The following is a 23,027-nucleotide window of genomic DNA, read 5'->3' on the forward strand; positions in this document are numbered from 1 at the left end:
TCTGCTCACTCATCAGTCAGGATCAGGAGAGTTTCTTTGGGGGAAACAAACGACTGACGATCCACACTCACTCAGTCCATAACACTGTCAGCAAAATACTCACTCTGTGCCGTGCTTCCTCTTTCTTCAAAGGGGTTAGCAGACGTCATGATTGTAACTATGGAAACATGGTTCTTAAACGTGAGTTAGCTTGAGGGTATAGGTGGAAAACTCCCCAAGGCTTAATGAGAGGAGAAGTGATGGTGGTTGACGCCCTATCACCTGTATGCCTGATCCTTCATCAACACATGGTCAGACTTGCTTCATAGTCTAGCAGGTTTAGACACAGCACTACAGCAGGTTTCTTAAACGTATAAAATGTCCTCGAAAGTGTAAAAACTGTAGAACCAAGGGGCGCTGGTTTAGCTCAGTTGGTAGAGCTCCCCTTGTACAGAGGCTACAGTCCTCGACGCTCGAGCCCCAGTCTGCCGATCATTTGGTGCATGTCTTCCCCCATCTGGACTCCCCACGGTTCCTGTCTCTCCTCAGATACTTTGGAACCATCTACCTTTCTTTCGACGATTCTAAGGCCTAAGTTAAGGCCAACCCAAATGTGTTTGTTTTGGGCCAACAGGTTGATTTGAGAAAGTCTGCATAAAAAGTGATTTTTGAAATGTTTCCTTGAGGTTGGTACAGATTCTTCTCGGTCTGGATGCTTTGACAGCTGGAATCAGATTTCAGTCTTTTGTGTCACAACTACAACGTCTAATCCGGAAATATGGGAGTGATAGGGATCTTGAGTTTCTCATGCTCCCTCGTTGGAAAGCCAGCCACCAAGCATATGCAGTTAGGTTAATAAATCTGATTTTACACTTGCAGATAACGGAGCAGACAGGCGGTCTCAAGATCTGATTTGAGGAAGCGATCTGATCAGCCTGCAGTTTGAACATTAAGACAGATCTAACTCCACAGAGCATTTCAAAATATCAGCATTTCTCACGTATCAAACTTTATTCAGATGTGGTTCACTGACCTGCAGCCTTCAGGTCCATCTCTGCCAGGTCTTTGCTGAGTTCACTGGTGCTGGCCCCTCCCTCTCCCTCGCCTGCGATGTCGGGCACTGCGTTCCTGCGGCCGGTGCGATCACAGTTGATGAAGTCTGAGTACGACGTCTCCACGTCCATCATCTGTCCATGACCAGCGCTCTCATTACACCTGCCAGGAGGAGGAGGAGGAGGAGTGTTAGACTGCTGCGGAGGTGTTCAAGAAGCACATAAATCACCCTGCTGCCTCCCTTCAATGGGCTGCAGGAGCCGTGGGAGGACGTATAACTGTGTCCTGTGAATTCCTACTTCTGCAGAATCAACGTGATACATAGAAAAACTGGCTAGAGACCAAAAAAAAAACAGCAAACAGGGAGCTATCTAAGAGGAAACTAAGGATGAGTGATCGAGTGGGCAGAAAGGGGCACTTCAGAAACACTTCCACATCCGGAGACGCCGACAGACAGCACGGAGAATTAATAAAAAGAAGGATGAAGGTGTTAATAATTGCCTTTTCTATTTCAGCGCAGCGATTAATGACACTGCTGACATCTGTGTTAATTGGTTGTCCTAAATATATCAGGCAAAACAAAAAAGCTGCTCCAAATCTCTCAGGGCTTCCACTTGCATAGTCATACCAGTCTACTACAATCATCTGTCAGTGCTCGAGGTACTTACACAGCAAGGACTGAGGGGGAAAAGGAGGCGGGTGGACTGAAAGGAGCCCTGATCAATATGGAAAGCAGGAGGGAAAGAGCCCGAGAGCTTTCAAAGCACAAGCAGAGTCCAGAGCCAAAGAGGAAAGTAAGCAGAGCTTCTGGTAGCCATTCATTCCTCCTCTGTTTCCTGTTCTCAGTCCACATTTAACTAGGTCATGGATCGTGCCAACCTCTAAAACACTATACAGCTGGTAAATCCTCAGCGGGAGAGGACGAAGAAGAAGACTGTCCCAGAAAGAGAAAGAAAGGAAAAGATAAGAGAGTGGTAGAAGGAAGTGGGTGCACAGAAAAGCAGAAGGAAACTAGAAGACGCTGTGTCAGGCTTTAAATGTCGTCACAGTTGTTCCCCTCCTACAGCTTTGGCTTTTTAGACCTTACTGCAGCATAACTGACTACTACAGCTACGAATATACCCTCTAATAAAGCACAGCACTCCAGCCTCGACAGGACAGCTGAGCAGCTAAGCCTTGAATCTTCAAGAAGCATGAGGGGGCTTTGAGTCTCGAAGGGAAACCAGAGAAAGAATGAGAGAGGAATAAAAAGGAGCTGGCAGGAACCACAGCCGCGACACTCACCCAGGGCCAGCATGTTCCCAAACTCTCTCTCTCGCATTCTTTAAGTATCATTTAAAAAAGTCCCACCATTGTTTTCCTCCACTTATGTACAGTATGCATTCTCAGAGCCAAAAAGGAAGCAGCTGGGGTCGTTCCCTGAGAGGTCACGAGATGCGCAGACGTGGGCGACGCCGTGTGGAAAGTGAATTTTGCAGTGAAGGTCAAACTTTAAGCCCCTGTAGGTACGGGACGTACTTTAGGAAATGTCAGTGAGTTCTGAACGGCTGGCATTTCCCGGAGTGCCTTTACTTAAACACGGGAGACACTCTGTATTCAGACTGCAGATGGTGGTGTGATCCGCCGGTAAATTGACATCTAGATAACTGGGCTGTACGGTCATTAAAGAGCTGAATCACAGCAGGCGGTCAGAGTCTCACAGGTTCACAATAAAGCCTACAGTCCTACCTCTTCCACGACAAGAGGCTTTAGCTAACTGCTCATTAATACTGAAAATTGACAAATATATTAATGCGTTTCTGTCAATTTTAACAAATCAAATGCCAGGTCTAGGAGTTTCATTCATCAAAGTGTATGTGAACGACAAAACTGCAGTTAATCGATGGATCATTTTGCTTGTTGTGGAATCTTCTGGGTGAAAAATTAGCTGCCTCCAGTTCCTTAAAAGTGAGAATTTGTTGCTTTTTTGTCAGGTTCCTGGTTTGCATGTTCTCCTGTGCATGCGTGGGTTCCATCCGGGTACTCCGGCTTCCTCCCACAGTCCAAACACATGCTTGTTAGGTTCACTGGTGACTCTAAATTGCCCGTAGGTGTGAATGTGAGCGTGAAAGGTTGTCTGTCTCTAAAGCCCTTTTTACACTGCGGTTCTGCCTCAGCGCCGTAACGAAGCTCCGCCATCATGCAGCCTTTTTGTCATTTAACATTGGACCAAGCTACGCCGATGAAAAGCCGCCCCAGTGTGTGTTTTTACAGAGTGTTGTGGCGTTGCAGAAGCAAAACATGCCCGAGGTGTAAACAAACAGCGCGTGCTTCAAATACACGGCGCTGTTCCACCCTGCCGGCTCCGCAGCTTACACTGACGCTGTTTCGCCTCTCTTACTACCTTTGATCCCGGCTCAGAGGCGGAACGACTTCGCCCCAACATTCCGTCTCCGTTTTACATAGAAGATGGAACGTAACAGAGGCGTAATAATCCCGCCTTGAACTGGCAGTGTAGAAGGGGCTTATGTGTCAGCCCTGTGATTGACTGGCCATCAGCCCAGGGTGTAACCTCCACGACCCAGAACAGGATAAACGGTATAGATAATGGATGAATGAATTCTTCACAATAATCTGTAATTTAATCAATAACAAAAATATTTGCTAGCTGCAGCTCAGCAAACATTAGCATGCCCCAGGACAACCCAACAGATCACATCTTTAGGCTGGATGTGGAAGTGTTTTGTGCACACGCGTCAAAGCCGTGTACTTATGGTCTAGTATTAAACAAAAATACAACAAATTAATTCAGAACCACACATTTATATTGTTTGTATCTTTTAACAAGTTAGAGAAAAGCCATCTCGCCTGAACCCTTCAGAACAGATCAGAAACCTCATCATGTTTTCAGCTGCGGTCTGGAGCTGCTGAAGCTGTTAGCTTCACAGGCAGCATCCAGAGAGCATAACTAACAAGAGCAACAAAATTAACTTGATGAGCTGCAGCTGCAGTAAACTTAATCTGCAACAGGCGGTAAAAATAAAAGTCACAGACCGACTGTAAACTTTAGGATGACAGCTGGTGACTGTTCGATACGCCCGTTACAAGGAACGTTTGAGACTTTGGGAAATGCAACCGCACAATCCAACTTATTTTATCCTGGTAACAAAATGGTCCAAGCCAACAAGAAGTCACATTTTGAACAGATTAAATAAACAACTTGTGTCTAGTAACTTCACAGTGATAAGATTTCAGAAAGTCTGCCACATAAACCACGTATCTTTTTACAATAGGGTTGGAAAAACAAGATATATTTCACAAATTCAGCTCCCGATATATAAAAATTGCACTCTTTTTAAGCCACGACATCAAGAGAAAACTTACAATCAATGCATTTACTACACAAACTCAAAGATTTCATTGGCAGATCCTCCCTGAAAGCAAACACCCAGCAGAGACCGTCTGTGACGAGCAGCAATAACTGCATTTGTGTGCTCTGTTATGTTTGCCTTTTTCTACTCCACTGGCTCTGTTGCTATGTGACTTATGAGAGCTCCTTCTAATTGCCATTTGTTTGTTTGTTTAATTAGTCTGCCTGCGCATGTGGATCAAATCCTACCATGAGATCATTAACAGGTTTCCATGGAGGGACGATGGCGATGTGTTTACTCTCCTCTCCGCCCGGCTGCAGGTCTCAGCTGTGGTGCGAGCTGCTTAATGGCGCTGCGTTTGAAAACTCACTTTATCCCTGATGTCACGAGAGCGAGCCGAGATGATGAACATGTTTTTGTAAAGCTGTCTGACTGAAGCAGGCAGGTAGGACGTTGTTGTCGTTCACCTGCTGTGTATTTGTATGATGTAAATGAGCATGTAAAGTGACCTGCAGGCTGATGATCTGTAGAAGACGCTGATGGCCTTCTGTGTGACTGAACTAAGTGCTGCTCATGTTTACTGAGTGGATTCAAAGAGTTATCATGCACTCCATCCAGGGCTTCCATCAACAACTACTTATTGATTTGTTATCAAACTGCATTTCTAGTCATTATACTAATGTCAGGAAACTGTAAAACACGTCCGCCCCAATTTCCCAGAACCTAAGGGGATGTTAGAAAACAGAGAAAGGCACCAAGTCCTTAAAGAGCAGCTCCAGTCATGTGTTAAGAAAATGCTCTGCTTGAAATAATAAACTTTCTGATACGTTTAATTAGCTTGTAAAAATCCTCCCAAGGCATCTCCTCCTTCTCCCTCATTACAAATTCCTGAATCTGCATAGGCCCCGCCCACTTTGCACAATTTCAACCCCTCCCTCCGTCGCAAAAACAAAACGCGTCTCTGCCATCGTTTAGTGGCAACTTGCTGAAACTTAGCTAGCTTGAAATGTAGTAATTTGTAGTAGTAACGTTAACCTTAGTAGTCAGTAGTGAGTTTGCAAAAATTACGACGACGGTTACAGCTGGCTTGCGCATTGCAGAAGTGGTTGCCATATGTTGCACTTAATGATATGCATAGCGTCACCCCGTCCATTAACTTTTTTTTTTTTTTGCAGCATCACCCTTGATGATAAGGGGACAAAAAGCTATGCAAAACTAAGCAATGCTAACAGCAGAGAAAAGCCTCCATGATTATCATTTTTCTACTTGAAATTTGATTTGGTTTCCGAACGATACTCTAACATAAACCAAGGAAACAATTACAACAGGTGTGTTGGAACAAAAAACAGCAGCGTCCACTGATTAAAGGCAGTTTAAATGGTTTAAAGTTTTAGGTTTGTTAAGAGAGAAAACCAAAATATTCCCAAGTTTGGGATGAATTACTTTTTCTTCCTTTTTTCTTCCAATTTCACCCCAAAATGAATTGAGCTGTTAATTTAAGGGTAAATGTGGTGGGTTATTTTTGACCCTACATCTGAGTAAGATTATCACTTAATTAAATCAATATATTTAGATTTTTTACAGACAAGATCCTTGTAAGATCCTTACATTGCATGCATACATAAGTGAGGTCGAAGTTTAGCGATGGCAAGCGCAGCATCCACTACAGCCTCAGTGAGCAGGTCTGCAGCTCTGTGTGGACCTCGGTCCTGAGGGAGGTGCGAGCTACGTTGATGAGGGTCTCTGTCCATTTCTGTGTCACCTCGCCTCCATATTGCGTTTTGTTTTTGTTTTTTTACAGACAATGGCAGTTTGCAAATCAATCAATGAGTCAGACTTTATTTGAATACCACTTTTGTTTCACACACACACACACTAGTTTTTATATATCTGTGGGTTCTTTGCACCTACATTTACGCAGGTTATTTTCCTGTAGTGTTGGCAGATATTTGGCTTTAATTTGACTACTTTTCTTCTAGTTTTTGAGAGCTGCCTTTCTGCAGGGTGAGGTCAAGAGTACCCAGAATGTAAGGACACAAGGGTAACCTCACAGGTGTCTTTACAGATGGCATAGTCTATATACCGTACATATACGTCCTCCTAAAGGATTACGTACGTGTGAAATTTATGACCTTTTGCACAGATATAATGAGCCTCTTGCATCATTCAGCTTTCTCACTGTAATCTCATCTCAGCATCTCATGACCACATTCCTGAAATTATCACTCATAGCTGTCTCAAAGTGTCCTAGTTAAATAAAAAGGCTGCCTTTATATGAAAGGCCGGGTGTGTGCGTAAGGAGGGAAACTTGACACAGCTGCAGCTGGAAACAAAAGCACAAGACAAATGTCACAGGTGTGCGTTTTCACTCCAGATAATAACAACACAACCCTCAAAGGGAAATCACTGCGGCTCGGATCATGAGCTGAACTCTGCTTAGCCCCTCTCTCCTTCCTGCTCTGTGTGTGTGTGTGTGTGTGTGTGTGTGTGTGTGTGTGGATCGTTTCCGATGAGGGGATTCATTCTGCAAAGTTATTTCAGGAACACGTCCTGATTTAAATTCTGGTAAATCCTCTATACTGAGAGAAAGAAGCTGCATCGTCGTACGGACCCAAAGAGCAACTCATCCCCGTCGGAAAAGGAACCGGCGGTGCAGTTTAATCAGCGAGGTTTCCTTCATGACAGGTCTGCACATGAACGGTGACCACACATGTAACAGGAGATGTTTTGGCTCTGAGATATTAGAAACTAAAGCCGCTGGGATCACTGGGGGAATATGAGTCAGCACAGACACTCACACCGGCCCATTAGAGAGGCAGCCTCGTCGCGATCCCACCGGAGCCTTTTAAGCCTGATTTGTGTGTAATAAACTCACATTATCTGCAATAACACACAAAAGCCCGGCTTCTTTGCCGACTTCAGCTTCCATTAGAGACGTCTGCTCGGCCGATTTCAGGTCCGTCGACTAATTCTGCTGCGCCTGAGTCACGTGGCAGCTAAACTTTTCCACCGACCTTTTTAACCCCGAAAACTTTGAAGTTCAATCGATCGGGAAGACAAAAAGGAAAAGTCAGCAACGAACGTTCATTTTGATTAGATTCTATATCGATCATTATGTTGTCTAAAGGTGGAAAAATAGTAAACAACGGCTCAATTGATCGGTTGGTCGACAAAAGTTGGGAATATTTTGATCATTAAATCACCATATTAGCTCCTTTTACAGCAGAAACACCAACAATTTTGCAGGTTTCAGCTTTAAAAAAAAGGAGAATTTCATGCTTTTGTTTGTTTCACATGATAGTTAAGTACATATTTTTGGGGTTTGGACTGTTGGTCAGACAAATCAAGGCATTTTAAGTTGTTACTTTGAGCCTAGAAAAGGCACTTTTCACATTTTCTGACATTTTTTAGAGATAAAAGGATTTATCAGTTAATCACGTTATGAAAAGAATCATGTAGTTGCAGCTCTAAAACTATAAAAAGTGATGTCTTTATACGATTTATGTTTGAGCAACAGTCCAAGGGTGAAAGATATTGAATTTAAGATGAAGGAAAGTATGAAACAGTCACATTTAAGAAGCTGTAGTCAGAATATTTTTGGCTTTTTAGCTTGAAATACGACTTAAACAAATAATAAAATAGTTTTGGTTACATTTTAGATTTCCTCTGACGAATCAGTTAATTCTTTATTCTTATAAAATCCAAGAAACCTCTTTAACTTTTAAATAAATGAAGACGCTGCTGTTGAAGCTCTAAACACATCCTCCTCTATTACTCCCCCGTGGTCAAACTGAGCATCACAAGACAAAGCACAATCAGTCCTTCTTACCAAAGTTATACGAGTCTTTTAGTCTTAACCAAATACTAAAATAGCTTCCTATTAGTTTTCTGTCTCTTCATCACATTAAACATTTACTAAAATCCTTAAAACATCCATTTAAATCACCTTTTTTCCCCAACTTGCAGCACAAAACAGACACTTGACAGTCTCAGCTATCACAGCCCTCGTGGTCAGACTGTGCATCACAACACAAAGCAAACAAAGTTGAGAGCCATCTGTCCTTCTTACCACAGCCATCAGCCTCTCTTCATCTCCTCTCTGGGCGTCTACAATCAGCCCCCAAACTGCCTCCAAATCCATCCAGCCTGCAGGGTTACACAGTGTTTGCACCATCTCACCGTGTTTCCGCAGCTCTGTGCCCTCTCGCTCGCCCGCCTCTCTGCCCCCGCCGGCTGTGGTCGGGGCTCTGTCTGTTCACATGATGTCAGCAGCTGCTTGGCTGACAGCGAGCCCACTTTAAACACGAGGGAGCTGTATTTCCTCGTCAGGATTAGCATTGTTGTTCCTCTCTCCGCTCTTCCTCCCATAAATAAATAAAAGCCCCGTCTTTTCAACTCGGGTGTCTATATTTGCCCCGTATCCTTCCTCTTCTTATGGGACTCGGGGCAGGGTGTTAAGGCGTTATTTCCCCTGGTGAAGTCAAAATTGCAGCTTGCCAAATGGATTGCTTTTGCTCTTTAGCACTCAGCCATTTATACGTACTCTGTGAAAACTTTCCTGCTGGGGAGACACATTTCTGCTCCATTCAAACTCTGTTTTCTCCACCTCTCTCTCTCTCCATCTTCTCTGTCAGACATGCAGCATTATCACTGATAACACTTCATACTCAATGCAATTTTCTGTCTCCCTTTCAGCAGGCAGAGATACTGCGAATGATCACTGCCACTCTCGTATAATTGCCATCCTAAACGAGCGCCGCCGAGCTCGTGCGCTCGAAGGCATCGTGAATCAGCCGATGAACAGGAGATAAGAAGCCTGACCGAGGCCATTAGCATCAGCTGCTCAGGAAAAGTCTTGAGTGAACTGATGAATAAAACAAAAGGTCCGGGCAGGGCGGCTTCTTCAGAAAAGCTTCAGCCAAATCAAAAATCGATCAGGCTTGGACAGATTATCTCAGGAGGCGCTCAGACGAGCAGCTCGAGGTGCAGCTCTTCACTTGGGAGATTAATTCCCAGCGTTGGTCTCTCCTGAGAGATCAGCTGGAGAATGAAGCGCACATATGCACGGCTCTGCTGTTAGTCATTAACTAAATAGCGCCCTCTCTGTAAAGGTGACTGCCGGCATGTTAAGTACGACTGCAACGAACGAGTTTTCATTTGTTGATTGATCTGTTGATTGCTTCCTCGAATAATTGATTTGTTGTCAGGTTGTTTAAAGTCAGAGGAACATCTTCAACATTCCTAAACACAACGATATACCATCCATCCATCAGTTATCTATACCGCTTATCCTATTCAGGGTTGCGGAGGGACGACGACTGATCACCAGTCAGTCACAGGGCTGGGTTAGGGTTAGGCTGACACCAGGAGGGATGTACGGGGAGAACATGCAAACTCCACACTGATTCAAAGTTTTATCCAGAAGGAAACTGGACCTGGTTGAAGATCTTAAGGCGCTGACGTTCTCCGGATGAGAGGCGAAACGTCCGGTTGCCTTCTGGATTAAACTGTGAGTCGACGTGACCTGGATGACTGAGCGCCTCACAGACAGCTTGAAACATGACTAAAACTAATTCAGCGAGTAGTTCGGCTTTACATAACTCCACTTGATCTGACATCATGGTTATAAATAACTGATGACTTTCTAAGAACAGGCCGCCCAAACAAAAGAGACGATGCAGCCGTGTTTCGCAGTAAACTACAAGACCAGGAAAAGTACAGACAGGAACACGCTACTGGGGCTTTTTTAAACAACCAAAGCAGAGATGTGATGAAATGATAGATAGAAAAAGAAAGATAACTGATCATGTGCATGTCCCATTATCTATTCATCTACAGATTATTTTCTCAACAGAATGTCTAAAAAAATGCTCAATACAAGTTCGCTGAGGTCACGAAGGTGTCCTACACTTCTTGTTTTTCTTCTGACCAACACTCAAAAACAAAAATATATTCAGTTTATTTAAATGGAGATTTTTAACTTCTAATGTTTGGATTTTTCCATCTTCAATGTGTCTCCTTGAGGACATGCATAACAGAGCGCTTGAAAACATTGTAACCTCAATTAGCACACACAGGAATAATGGCCGCCCACTTTGGTAACGTTAAGTTAGCACTGATAGGTCGTCAAGTTTACATCCTAACATTTTAAACTGCTTGGTTTTAAACTTAGAAAGAAAAATGAACGTACTGAGCATGCTCAGAATGTTCTTCTCTGGTGTTCAACATTAATCTGGACTGTATCACCACCTACTGGACCGGGGCTTCGGGGAATTGTTTTGGTGTTTACTTAGATGCTTTGTTAAATGTGTCGCGTGGACAGATTTTTATTTTGTTTATATTTTGAAGGGAAATTTATTCGTTTTTAAAAATATTCATGAACTGCAGGAAAGGAAAAAGAACCAGTGAGTTTTGCAGTTTTGTTAAAACAGTCGCTCGATGCTCGGCCTTTTCCTGTCAGTCATCACTTTTGTTGACAAAAAGTTGCTGAAATGTGCAGAATAATAACAAAATATAAACAAAGTGTTGATGGCTTCAGAAGCAGGTGGGATCATTCTTTGTTTTCAGAAGGAGTGAAAATCGACTTTCTGCTGAACCTCCGATAACAATCGTCTCACAGGGATTAGACGGTCAGACGTTCAGAGATACTGAAGCAACACAAATCTATTACAATCTCTACAGGTAAGCAGTGAGGTTAAATGTCCTCGACAGAGGGTCAGCTTTACTTCATCTCCAGGTTTAATGTGGGGAAAGTTTTTACAGCAAGTCCTTTAACTGGCAGCAGACTTACTTCTGATAGATATCTCTGCAGTCAGAATGAAGTGGCACCGTCACACCCTGAATTTATTGAACAGCTGTTCCTGCACTCTCTTGGTTGCAGAAAACAGTCAGCCTACTGTTTAACTCTTAACTGGTGATGAGTTGACGTGTTTTGAACCGAAACATTGGCCATATATATTGTGACATAAAGCTTGCAGCAAACCAGCAGGACTAAAAAACATGGCTGCCACTGAGGCCCCTGGACCAGGGCCTGTTTGTGAGACACTTTTAACATTTCTTGTTCAAGGGTGAATTAAATGACCACAAAGAGATTCAGAAGAAATAATAATAAAAGCTGCATCAGTTGCAACAAAGAGACCAATAAGAGAAGGAAAACAAGAGACAAAAACAACTACAAAGAATGACGACAAAGAGACTTAAAAACAACGACAGAGATGCAAACATGGCCAGAGAGGGATCAAACAACCCGTAAGAGATGAGAATGAACAAAATATGATGCAAAACGAGAACAAAGAGACACTAAGTGACTTTAAAGAGAAGCAAACAACCTTGTCTGTAGGTGACTATGAGTTGCTAACATCTGATTGCATTACAGTATTGAAAGTTGGGAAACTATTGATAAGGTTGAAGTAGGATTGTTGTAAGCACATCACGTCGGTGCAGGGCTTCAAAAAACAGCAGCAAGGAAAAGAAGAGACGCCTGCACACCTGCTCAAAGACACTAAAAGTTTAATAGGCTACTCACAACGTTTCAATTGCCTTCTTCAGGTGAAAACTGGGAACCGCACCCATATGTATAGACCTGCACACCAATAGGCTGAGAAGCACTATGATGGCAGGTGTGGTCAAAGACAGTTTAAAATACCAATGCTAAAACTTTACATTAACTCATTGTACTTCTATTATTAATGTCCACCCCCCTTCTTTAAAACTGTGCACACATCAATGGCCGTCTCAGCCACACAGCTTGATGGTATCTGGATGAGAACATCATGTGACTGTGACTGGGAGACCTCTTGGTCCTGTGCAGGGGCCACCTGTTTTCCGGGCACCTTTAAGTTACAACAAGACTTTGGCGAAGTTTGCGCATAAACCTATTTTGCAAAATGTAGAAAAAAATAATGACATCATCAAGTGACTCCACCCAAATGATTGCATCACATTCACATGACCAGGAAGTTCACCCCAAGCTGATATCTGCATCTTAAACATTACACAAACTCCCCAGAAAGCCAGGACACGACATGCACTCAAACCTTTTAGAACAGGTTCAGTGCTCTTCGTTGTTTTTCTTCTTGTTTTGACTCTAACTTTGTGTAAAAAGCTCCAAATCGCCACATGTTTAGTATCAAATTACAGATGGAGTTGTGTTTTATAAAATTAAAACAACTTGTAATTGTCTTTTTCTTTCTGTTTTTGAGATACAGCTGTCTGGTTGAGTTGATAAATGCTCTTAAATTTCTCCTGGGGTGTAGAGGGTTAACTTACAAAGTGGCCTCACCTGTTAAACAGAGGGCAGGACAGGTAAATAAGCAACACAGCAGAGACATACAACACTTCCACCACAGACCGTGTTCCCTTTTGTTAGCACAGCTCACTTAGCAACAGTGAATCATGTAGCACCGAGCCTGTAACAGGATCACACACACAGGATCAGATATCAGTGTTTGGAGTTAAGTAAAGGTTACAGTACCAGAGGGGTGAGACGTACACCAACATGTCCTGAGTGTGTGAGCGTCCCCGAGGAACGACAACTGCAAACAAGCTGATCGATCGACTCTTCAGAGACGAGTGTCCAGACACAGAGACACATGAGACTGAGTGTACAGTAACAGCAGGCCTCGGGCTGCAGGGAATCCCCGGGTTTCTGTGTGTGTGTGTGTGTGTGCGTGCGTGTGTGTGTGTGTGTGTGTGGACCAGGATGGGTGTGACTGAGACTCATCAACCAGCCGTGATTCACAGCTGAGTCAGGAGCAGGTGCTTCGACTGGACTCCAAAATGAGACTGTGATTACATCCCAAGACAGAAAACACTTCTCACATCCTCGTTTAGCCTGTTTTAAAGTCTCAGAAATACGGAGAAACTGGATTTTAACAGAAACTAACACATATTAGAACTTATTTAGCACAATATTCCCAATCTCTTGCATTAAAAAAAAGCTAAAGGAGACACAAGTTCGCTGAGACAAACATCTCCGAACAGTTATTCTCCTGCAAAACTAAGAAAACAAACTAAAGCAGCTCTCGAGGATGTTGGAAGATTGTGTTTGATATCATTGCTCATTAAATGTCTTTGGACAAAGCCTCGTCTCTCTGGGAAAACGTGATGGGCGGTTTCACTTGTGTTAGATATTTAATAGACCAAAGGCTTCATTTATTAATCCAGACAACAATCTGTAGACTAATCAATGAAGAAAATAATCCTGAATTGAAGGCTTACCGTTTATCCTCTGTTGGGTTAATGAAAGTGCATCAATAAATCGTATTCCTGTGTTGGTCTCAATTATGGCTGCAAGCACGATTACTTCTAACATCAATCAATTCTGGTCAATTCTTTGTTTTGGTATCGATATGGATTTCTCAATTTGATCTGATCCGATCCCATATCGATTTGTGTTAGAGGTTTTTCAGTTACAATATCAGTGCTCCTCTAACCTGGTGCATTATCAAAATGTTTAATGTTTACAATAAGAATCGACCCTAAAGAAGTTACATTATGTACTTTTTATTTAACATGACCGACACACAGCAGTCAACACATTAACAATTTTATGAATTAGATAGCGAGTGAACTTTTTTCCCCGTTCAGATTTCCAGTCCGAACATCTGCCTGATGGTTTTGATTAAACGAACTGGGCTTCAATTTGCACGAGATTTGGCCACGAGATCTCATAGCGCAAAGAACAAAGCCACACGAGAATTATAGGGAAAGGCATGCTGTACAACAATACGCCGAAAATAAGAGTAACATAGACATCATTGCAAAACTAACTTGCATATTCATGGCGCACACACAATAAAAAGAGTCCGTCTGCGATCACTGATGTCTCCGTGGTAGCTGCAGTAAACAAGTCCGGGCATGTCTCCCTCACTGCTGTGTTTCGAGGGGATGTGCTGAGTCGTGCTGCGTTCAGGAGCACTCAGAAATGTGAGTGATCAGACACCTTTTTACATTTTTAAAGATCGATCTCTGGATTTATGAATTGATATTGGATCATTCATATGAGAATCGATTTTTTAAACCCAGCCCTAATAGAGAGGACAGAGCTTAGTGTCAGAAACAGGGGATGACACAAAGCGAAGGGCCGAGGGTGGGAGTGAAGCCCGGCCACATCACTGAGGCCTACAGCCGTGAAAACGTGAAAAATGCCCATCACAGTTTCTTAAAGCCGAATGTATCGTCTTCAAATATTTTGTTTTGTCCAAAAGCTGAGGATATTCAGATAAAGTGAAAAATATCAATAAACCTGGTAAATATTCATATTTGAGAAGCTGCTTTATAACTTTTTCTGTATAATTGATCACATATATTATAAGATCAAAACAGTTGCTAACTTATCAAAGAGATGGACTAAACAATACATAAATAGCAACTGTTTTAATACAATCACATTATAAATCTTTGAATGGGTTATAAATCTCAGCATCGGTCCTGATTCTCTCAACATCACCCGTCTGTTTGTCTGCAGCTAAAGATCACTCTCACTTACTGATTCATTTGACGAATGTCTTTTCAATTCATCATCCGGCCTTTTGGTAGAAAAACTGTTAGAAAAATGTGAAAAATGCTCATCGTAATTTTGCTGAAGCCCCAGGTAACATCTTCAGATTGCAGATCAAACGTCTAAATCCCAAAGATATTCAGCTCACAATCACAGAGGGCCAAAAACACGTGAACATCAGGTGCTATTTTCTTGACATTTTCTAACAACGGATTGATCCTCTGATGGGTTATTCTAGACCCCAGGTGCGACAGTCTTGGTTTCTGTTCACCTGTGATGCAGCTTGCGCCTGTGAACAAGTGCTGTGCTGTTTCCTGATGTCCGTTCTATCTGCTCTAATTCTACAGCGAGGTTGCCCGGCTCTATTTCTGTCCACACATTTAACAACACGAGACCTCAGCAGGAAGCAGGTGGTTTGTTTGCTCTGTTGTTTATGCCCTCTCTTTTCCCAGGCTCTGTCTCTGCGCACATAAACACACACACACACATGTACACACACACACACTCACTGCAGGCTGAACAAGACCCTGACGATGAGGAGGAGGAGGAGGAAGCGAGGAGGAGAGGGGAGAGGAGGTGGTGAGGGAGAGAGGAGAGGATGATTAGTGTGAGGATGAGGAGAGGAAGAAAAAGCAGATGAGGATGATGGGAGGAAAAAACATGGAGGATGGGAGGTGCAGGGAAGGAATGTGTGCATGTTTATTGTGCTTTCTAAATATGGAAATATCCCCCACTGGCTCCCATGTTTTCATTACTTGTTTTCTGAGAACTTGAGAAACAAACTACGTTCCCTCTCTGCTGTACTGCAGCACACAAACACTCAGGCAATCTCAAACCACATTTGGTTTTCAGCTACGTCTCCCTGCACCTAAAGATGATTCAATACCATTTCTTCCTGATAACAAGAGTATCGGCTGATTACAAAGTGCTCCTCTGATAGTAGGGCGATTAAAAAAATATGCATGATATTGATGGAAAAACACTGATGCTAGCTTTGGGCTGCTCGATTATGGCCAAAATGATAATCACAATTATTACAAAATTGTAACAATTTGTGCACAAAAATAAGACTTAAAATTGGGTCCTTTACCTTAATTTGGTGCATCATGGGTACTTTAATTCGGTCTTTGGGAGTTGGGAGGATAGGGTGTCGCACTTGCCGTCAGTGATCGAAATTAATATTCGATTAATTGCACATGAACCACACGGAGCCAAAGCATGCTCTCCTACAGAGATGTGATTACTCTGACTACACAAGCTCTTTATGCTGCATTTAAATAACCTGAAGAACACGACTCGCTGCTCTCACCTGCTCTTATTGACACCACTGAGGTTTGCAACAGTTATAACCAAACACGCAGCATTGTGTGACGAAGATTCAAATCAAAAGGTCACAATTAAATAATTAAAATGACTGTTTTAGAGCACTGAAGGGTCAATATTTGTCCACAACTAAACCTATTATTCACTATCACTTCATCTGCCAAATTTCTTCTTCTTTCATTGATTAGCAGTCCAAAGCCAAAAGATATTCAGATTACCGTCATATTAGACAAAGAAAAACATAAAATCTGATGTGATTTGGCCACAAAGTTTGGCTCCAACGGATATATGATTTGGTTTTGGGCAATGTCTCTCTGCAGCACCTGTTAGAATGATTTCTGAATCAGAATAAAAAGAACATTATTGATCCTATCTCCCCTCCTCCTCTCTTTGATAACACAAACCAGAAACCACATCCAAGCGACCTGCTCTCTTATAAAGCTACAGATGTGATTACTCCGACCACAAGAGCTCTTTACGCTGCATTTAAATAACCTGAAGAACACGACTCGCCGCTCTCACCTGCACGGACGGCCAGCACTGAGGTCTGCAAACTAATTCCACTCAGCTGCATCATCACACTCCTCTCCCACAGATCGAGGAGGATGTGGGCGTCATGTGATTCGATTTGCTGAGTTGACGGCACATAAGTATCCCTCCTCATGAGCAAACAGTAAAACGAGCGGAGGCAACGCTGCACTTTCCTCCAGATAACAAGGCTGTTGTTCATGCTGGCGGAAAAGACACACAGCTTCAGTCTCTGTGATGTGAAGGACGTGAAATATACTGTGCTGCAGTCTGCAGTGGTGGAAGTACTCAGATCTTTTACTGGAGTAAAATGATACGATGCTGTTACAAGTGAAGCTGCTAAGTTTAAAATCCTTCGTAAGATGAAGTATATTCTGATATATATTGTTAGCATCAATGCTAAAGCTGCATGTTACTAATGTAGCTGGTCGAGACGGACCTCATCTAACTACATTATTAAAGGTTATAATAAAAATAATATCAAAGCTGCTTCTTTCACCAACTGTTTTTTTCTACCAAAATATAAATGTCGAGTGATGTCCGTCAGCAGCCTACAGATATTAAGCTTACGATCACAAACATAAACAAAGAGTCAAAGTCAATTGAATATTCAATTTAACTTTGCAGCCACATTCAGTGTTGCCAACTTGGCGACTTTCTCGCTGAATCTGGCGACTTTCCAAATCGTCTTGGCGACTTTTTTTGTCAAAAGCGACTAGCGACAAATCTAGCGACTTTTTCTGGTGTTATTGGAGACTCTGATGTGAAAGCATGTATCGTTCTGAAGTTACCGTCCTCAACAAGCAGCAGGTGCTGCCGTGAGCCCCTCCCCCGTCCCAAAGCACTCGCAGGCGGTCAGTCTCACAGTAGCCTCGCGCAGCAGTCCCAGCTGCAGTCAGAGCGGAGAGGAGACCCACACCACTCCGCGTCCACGCTGCAAATGAGTCGCGCGTGCGCAAAGTCGTTGCTGATCCCGCCCTGGCTTACAGAGCGGGATGTAAATATAAATTATTTTTTAAAATTTGATATTCTAACATTTAACAATACAGGACAAAATTGATTTATGTAATATGGGTCGAGACAAAGCATTAGTCATGAAGTTATTTTGAGAAGTGATGGCCTATTTCAATGGCAAAATAAAAAAACAAACAAACCAAGAATCAAAAGAAGAAAGTTCATTTATAGTTCTAAACATATTTAGGGTGATTTTTACTCACGTTCTGTCTCTCCCACGACGTTATTCCTCTCTCCTACGGCGTCCATTACAATTACATGAAAATGGACAATTATGCAAATTAGGCGATGGCGTCATTTAGCGACTTTTAGGACAGCCAAAAGCTACTTCCCTTACTGAGGAGTTGGCAACACTGGCCACATTACATATTGTTGGGCAGATTAATCCAAATCCCAAAGCAGGGGTTGGGAAGCATTGGATCTATGAGGCGGGGGTGGGGTCGTTCTGTCATGTTAAGATGGGAATTTTTGTTGTGAAGTTGGTTCACATGCGGCTTATTTTATTTGATGCTTTTGTGCCTCAGAGAGGTCTATTAAAGTTCATTTCCTGGCACACAGGACACCCTAAAAATATCATTTTCGTTCATCCAAAATGTTTTCATGGGTTTAGAAAATGAAGAAAGTGAGCAAACGTTGATGAAGCCGTGTGTACAGTGGGATATGAGTAACACGTCCACGCAACATCCGTTTATTATGGCCAGAATGCAATGTATCATGCAGACAGCTGATGACCTCATTAAATTACAGGCTACTTTGCAATCGGCGGACGGGTCCGGAGAGTTACAGCGGGAGCACGCCCTGGAAACTTGAAACAGGCTCGCGCAGTGACCCGGAGAACGGAGAGAAAAGAAAATAGATCAGAGACCAATTAAGCAGTTATTTTCTGTGCGTGCGTCCTTGAGATCTTTAGCAAGCAAGACATTGTAATTGCATAACCATGTCATACACCCCCTTCCAATACCTTCATGTACATTATACCCCATATTATATATGGCTGGCAGGTATTACAGTATGAATAAATGGATGCCACCCTAGCCTTATAACTGCTTGGATGTTACTCACACAGCTTTAATGCAAATAGTCCCTGCCTGTAAATCTCCGCCCTCTGTCACTAACCTGCAGCTCCATTAAAGTCGACTTCTCAGAACGGTTTTATCAACTGGTCTCTACAAAGTTAGAAATGGTGATAAAGATAACCTGAGCCTTTTGCTCGACTGATCGTGTGCTGCTATAAAGGGATAATGCACAGCAAGCGGGTCGTTACGGCAACGAGGAAGCAGGTGTTGCATTGCTGTAAAATCATGCCTAAAAGGTTGGGAAACATGGTTATATACGTTTTAGCAGCACATCTAAAACACACTTCAGTAAATGTATTTAATAGATATATTCCACTGCAGTTGGCAGAGTTTAATTGGCTGTTAAAAGCCTCTATTTAAAGCCATTCAGCCTCCATGCAATGTTTACCTACAGGCCATTTAACTGCAACAATGTATTTGTCTTATTAAGAGTAATTAAAACATTTGATTTCCTCCAGCAGCACAAAGGGAAACAGGATACACTTTAATACATCATTGTGGAGCGAACCTTAATGGGCTCTCCTGCTTCCTCTCAATGTCGTTCTCCTCCTCGGGGATTCAACGAGAATAAAGATATTCTAAAGTGACTGGAGAATTCCCAAAGTGTCTCGAATCAAAGAGTCAATAAGCTCACAAGCCGGAGACTCCCTGTCAAACACTGAAGGTCATGTTCTTTACTGTCAAACATTTTCTGTCTCATCACTACTTAAAGTACAAAGATGACAGTAAATATGGAAACAATCAAAGCTCACGTCGTTTGTTACCGAGGAGATGTTCTCATCGTTTTTCTCTCATTGGACTGAAAGCCAAAAACAGACGTTCATTTTACTTCCTGTCAAATTTATATAAATGAAAATCCATTATCATAATGAAGTTTGATTAAAATTCTTTCACCAGATAGATTTAAAACTGGGTTCATTCCCTATCTATAGTATTTATGCTAATGCTGTAGGCTAATGCAGCTAAATTAAGAGGCTGTAACTCGGCGTTTTCATTAAATATACTGGTTTAATCCTGGGAGACAGATGTGTCGCCACTCTGAGAGCAAACAACGTCAATTAGCAAGAAGAGAAAGATAGACTCGAGTCTTAGAAATGCAGTTAAAGTAAAAATAAAAGCATCTATTTTCGATCCTGTGCCGGGTTGTTAGCAGATGCAGCCAATCCACCAAACACGGTTGCCAGCCTTTTATAGAGCTTTGGATGGAGACTTTTAAACAGGCAGGGTCAGCGTGCCATTTCCTGCGCCAATTTCCTGTTGGAATAAAATCTCACAGACATTTAAGAGACGCCACACCCAAAAATCTGTCCTTAGAGAATGACACACTCTTTCCCTGCGGGCGTATTGAGTTTGATCCGTTGCAGAGGCTGCGGTCAGACTTCACAGTGGTTACAGTAGAGTTCAGTGGTGACCCAGTTTCACAGGGCACACAAAGTAACTTGTCACACTATTCCCAGAGTCGTTACTGCTGTCTTTAAGTGTGCATTGTATGGAAGAAACTGCTCTCATTGGAGCGCCTGCCTCCTGCTCTTCCATCGGCCCAACTTGTAAAGCTTCTATCTTCTCGTATCTGCTTGCAAACTTTCTCCTCAAGACGAAGCTGCTCTCCATATCGAAATAGACTTTGAGTGGACGAGCAGCCAGTGTTTCATATGACTAATGTTACACAGTAAAACATGCAAAAAAGAAGAGAGGCAGGTGGGTGGAGATGGAGCTGCCTTCGTAGGTTGACTTGCTAACGTAATGATACATCGATATCATCATGGCCACAGTAGGTTGAACTGTGCAGACAAGCAGTTGCTTCTGCTGCCTCCAGTTTACCAGCAGAAAGGTGCACTGCTAATAAGAGCTGTGGTGTGTACCTTGTGTCCCTTGATAGAAAAGATGATGCCCACAGGTACGGTACCCTCAGTGTGTTTCAGCAATGCACCGGCACAGTGTAAATATGTGCAGACATCAATGACCTGTTTATATCTCGGTGCTTCAGCCTGCTCAAACTCATCAGACCAGCATTTTATCAATTGTGCCACATCTGTGAGGTATCCCAACAACACCACTGAAGCCATCATTTAGACACAATTATAGCCACTATACTGCGGCTATTCATAGCACCTGTATAATTAAAACCTGTAAGCATCATCATTATTATTGCAGACACACCGATCAGCCATAACATTATGAAGGTGTGCTGAGGTATCTGGCACCAAGACGTTAGCAGCAGATCCTTTAAGTCCTGTGGGTTGCGAGGTGGGGCCTCCATGGATCGGACTCTGTCCAGCACATCTCACAGACGCTCGATGGGATGGAGATCTGGGGAATTTGGAGGCCAAGTCAACACCGTAAACTCGTTGTCGTGTTTCTGAAACCATTCCTGAACCGTGTTTGCAGCGTGGCAGGGCGCATTATCCTGCTGAAAGAGGCCACTACAGTTTTAATTTAGGGGTGTACTTGGTCTGCAACAATTATTAGCTAGGTGGTACGTGTCAAAGTAACATCAACATGAATGGCAGGACCCAAGGCTTCCCAGAACGTTGCCCAAAGCATCACACTGCCTCCGCCTTCTTTCCGTAGTGCATCTTGGTGCCATGTCTTCCCCAGGTAAGCGACGCACACGCACCCAGCCATCCACATGATGTAAAACAAAACGTGATTCATCAGACCAGGCCTCCTTCTTCCATCGCTCCGGGGTCCAGTTGTGATGCTCACGTGCCCATTGTAGGCGCTTTCGGTGGTGGACAGGGGACAGCATGGGCACCCTGACCAGTCTGCAGCTACACAGCCTCATACACAACAAACTGTGGTGCTCTGTGTGTTCTGACACTTTCTATCAGAACCAGCATTAACTCTTTCAGCAATTTGAGCTACAGTAGCTCTTCTGTTCTGTTTCACTCCCCACATGCATCAGTGAGCGGGTTATGGTGAGTTCAAAAATAAAGAAAATAAGAATTCTTTTCAGGGAAATAATAATTATATTCTTGCACCTTTCTTGCAGTGGTCTGGCATTTCTGTGTGCATCACAAAGCTTTTCTGTGTGGTGCAGGAGACATAAAGGCCGGGGTGATAACGGCTCTCATTTTCTCCTCATGGGGAGTCAGGGAGCTAAAAACAGAGGAGCTTAAGTCCTCTGTACACAGGGCAAAGAATGTGGTCGGAGGTCATCACAGTATAACCGACAAATCCCTGTCCACAAAATATGCACACATTGAACCCATGATTACAGTAAAATAGAGCCCGAGCTTTGTTCAGATGCACCATAACACCGCTGCTGATATTCTTCTGATCCCTGTGGTCTCTAGCTCGGGAAGGTCTCAGGGCAGGCGACTGATTGTGGCACTTGAACCAAATCTGGGAATAGATTTCTATTTTTATCTGAAGCATGTTAAAATGGGTCCTTGTTGCAGAAAGCTTTGAATCCATCAGCATCACTTTAACGGACAGTCTTCTCAAACTCGGAGCAAAATAATGGATGTTTACTACGACATACTGAAGGACGCACGTTTAACCTTCAGTCGGGCTACAAGTGGAGACGCAGAAAAAATAAGCTCCCCGGCAGGAAAGAAAAATCTGACGACCACTTACGGAAAAACATTTGGCAGCCCCATCCACACGGCTACCATCCCTCCCCTGTCTGTATACTTAATGCAGGCTCTCAGCACAAGGATACAGGGGTCCAAATGTTCTCAGGGTAATCATGTTAGTGTTGGCAGCCCTCAGCAGGAGCAGATACGACTAATATTTACTGAAGGAGTTGCAGGAGGAGGACGGTGCAAACGCAGCACTGCAGATAATCAGAACCTGTGCTAGCATGACCTGATTACTCATGATCTGCCTGCTTTCTAAACAACCGGTGTCACAGATCAGAGGAGGAATCATGCACAAAGACCCCCTTACAGACGACTTACAGCCAAACATGAGCAGCTGTAATCTGAAAGTGAGTGATGTGTCTTGTTTGTCCTCCTCTGCAGACTTGATTCGACTCCTGATTGAAACAGAGCAGAGAAGGTTCTGCAGGGTTCTGTTCAAGGTCAGCAGGGCATGTGTGTGCCTGTCTGGTAGCTGTGGGTTTCTTGCCTCACTGCGCCCTCTGTTTTGGCTGCTGTCCACACACATACACACACACCGCCAGCGACACACACACCTCCCCTGGCCATTTTGAAGGATCACAGACCATGTTTGGTTAGCTGGTACAAAGAGGGGAGACGA

The 23,027-nt window shown here is 43.2% G+C and overlaps 1 protein-coding gene across 3 annotated transcripts in view; it reads right to left on the bottom strand.

Annotated features, from left to right (window-relative positions):
• pkig (protein kinase (cAMP-dependent, catalytic) inhibitor gamma) overlaps positions 1 to 23,027 on the bottom strand; it is a 28,055-nt gene that overhangs the window by 1,453 nt on the left and 3,575 nt on the right. Inside the window, exons 1-2 of one of the 3 annotated variants that reach the window (XM_069659416.1) lie at positions 8,452 to 8,557; positions 1,013 to 1,194 (exon numbers count right to left, since the gene is read on the bottom strand). In XM_069659416.1, coding sequence (XP_069515517.1) covers positions 1,013 to 1,166 — 154 coding nt within the window. In that variant the 5' untranslated portion in view covers positions 1,167 to 1,194; positions 8,452 to 8,557. Of the gene's footprint in view, positions 1 to 1,012; positions 1,195 to 1,700; positions 1,931 to 8,451; positions 8,558 to 23,027 lie in introns of those variants that run through there. The other 2 variants (XM_069659413.1, XM_069659414.1) reach the window with 2 other exon arrangements.

This window comes from Semicossyphus pulcher, unplaced genomic scaffold (genome assembly GCF_022749685.1).
Source record: "Semicossyphus pulcher isolate SPU_LCO1_2020_fin unplaced genomic scaffold, fSemPul1.0.p SCAF_13, whole genome shotgun sequence".
NCBI lineage: Eukaryota > Metazoa > Chordata > Actinopteri > Labriformes > Labridae > Semicossyphus > Semicossyphus pulcher.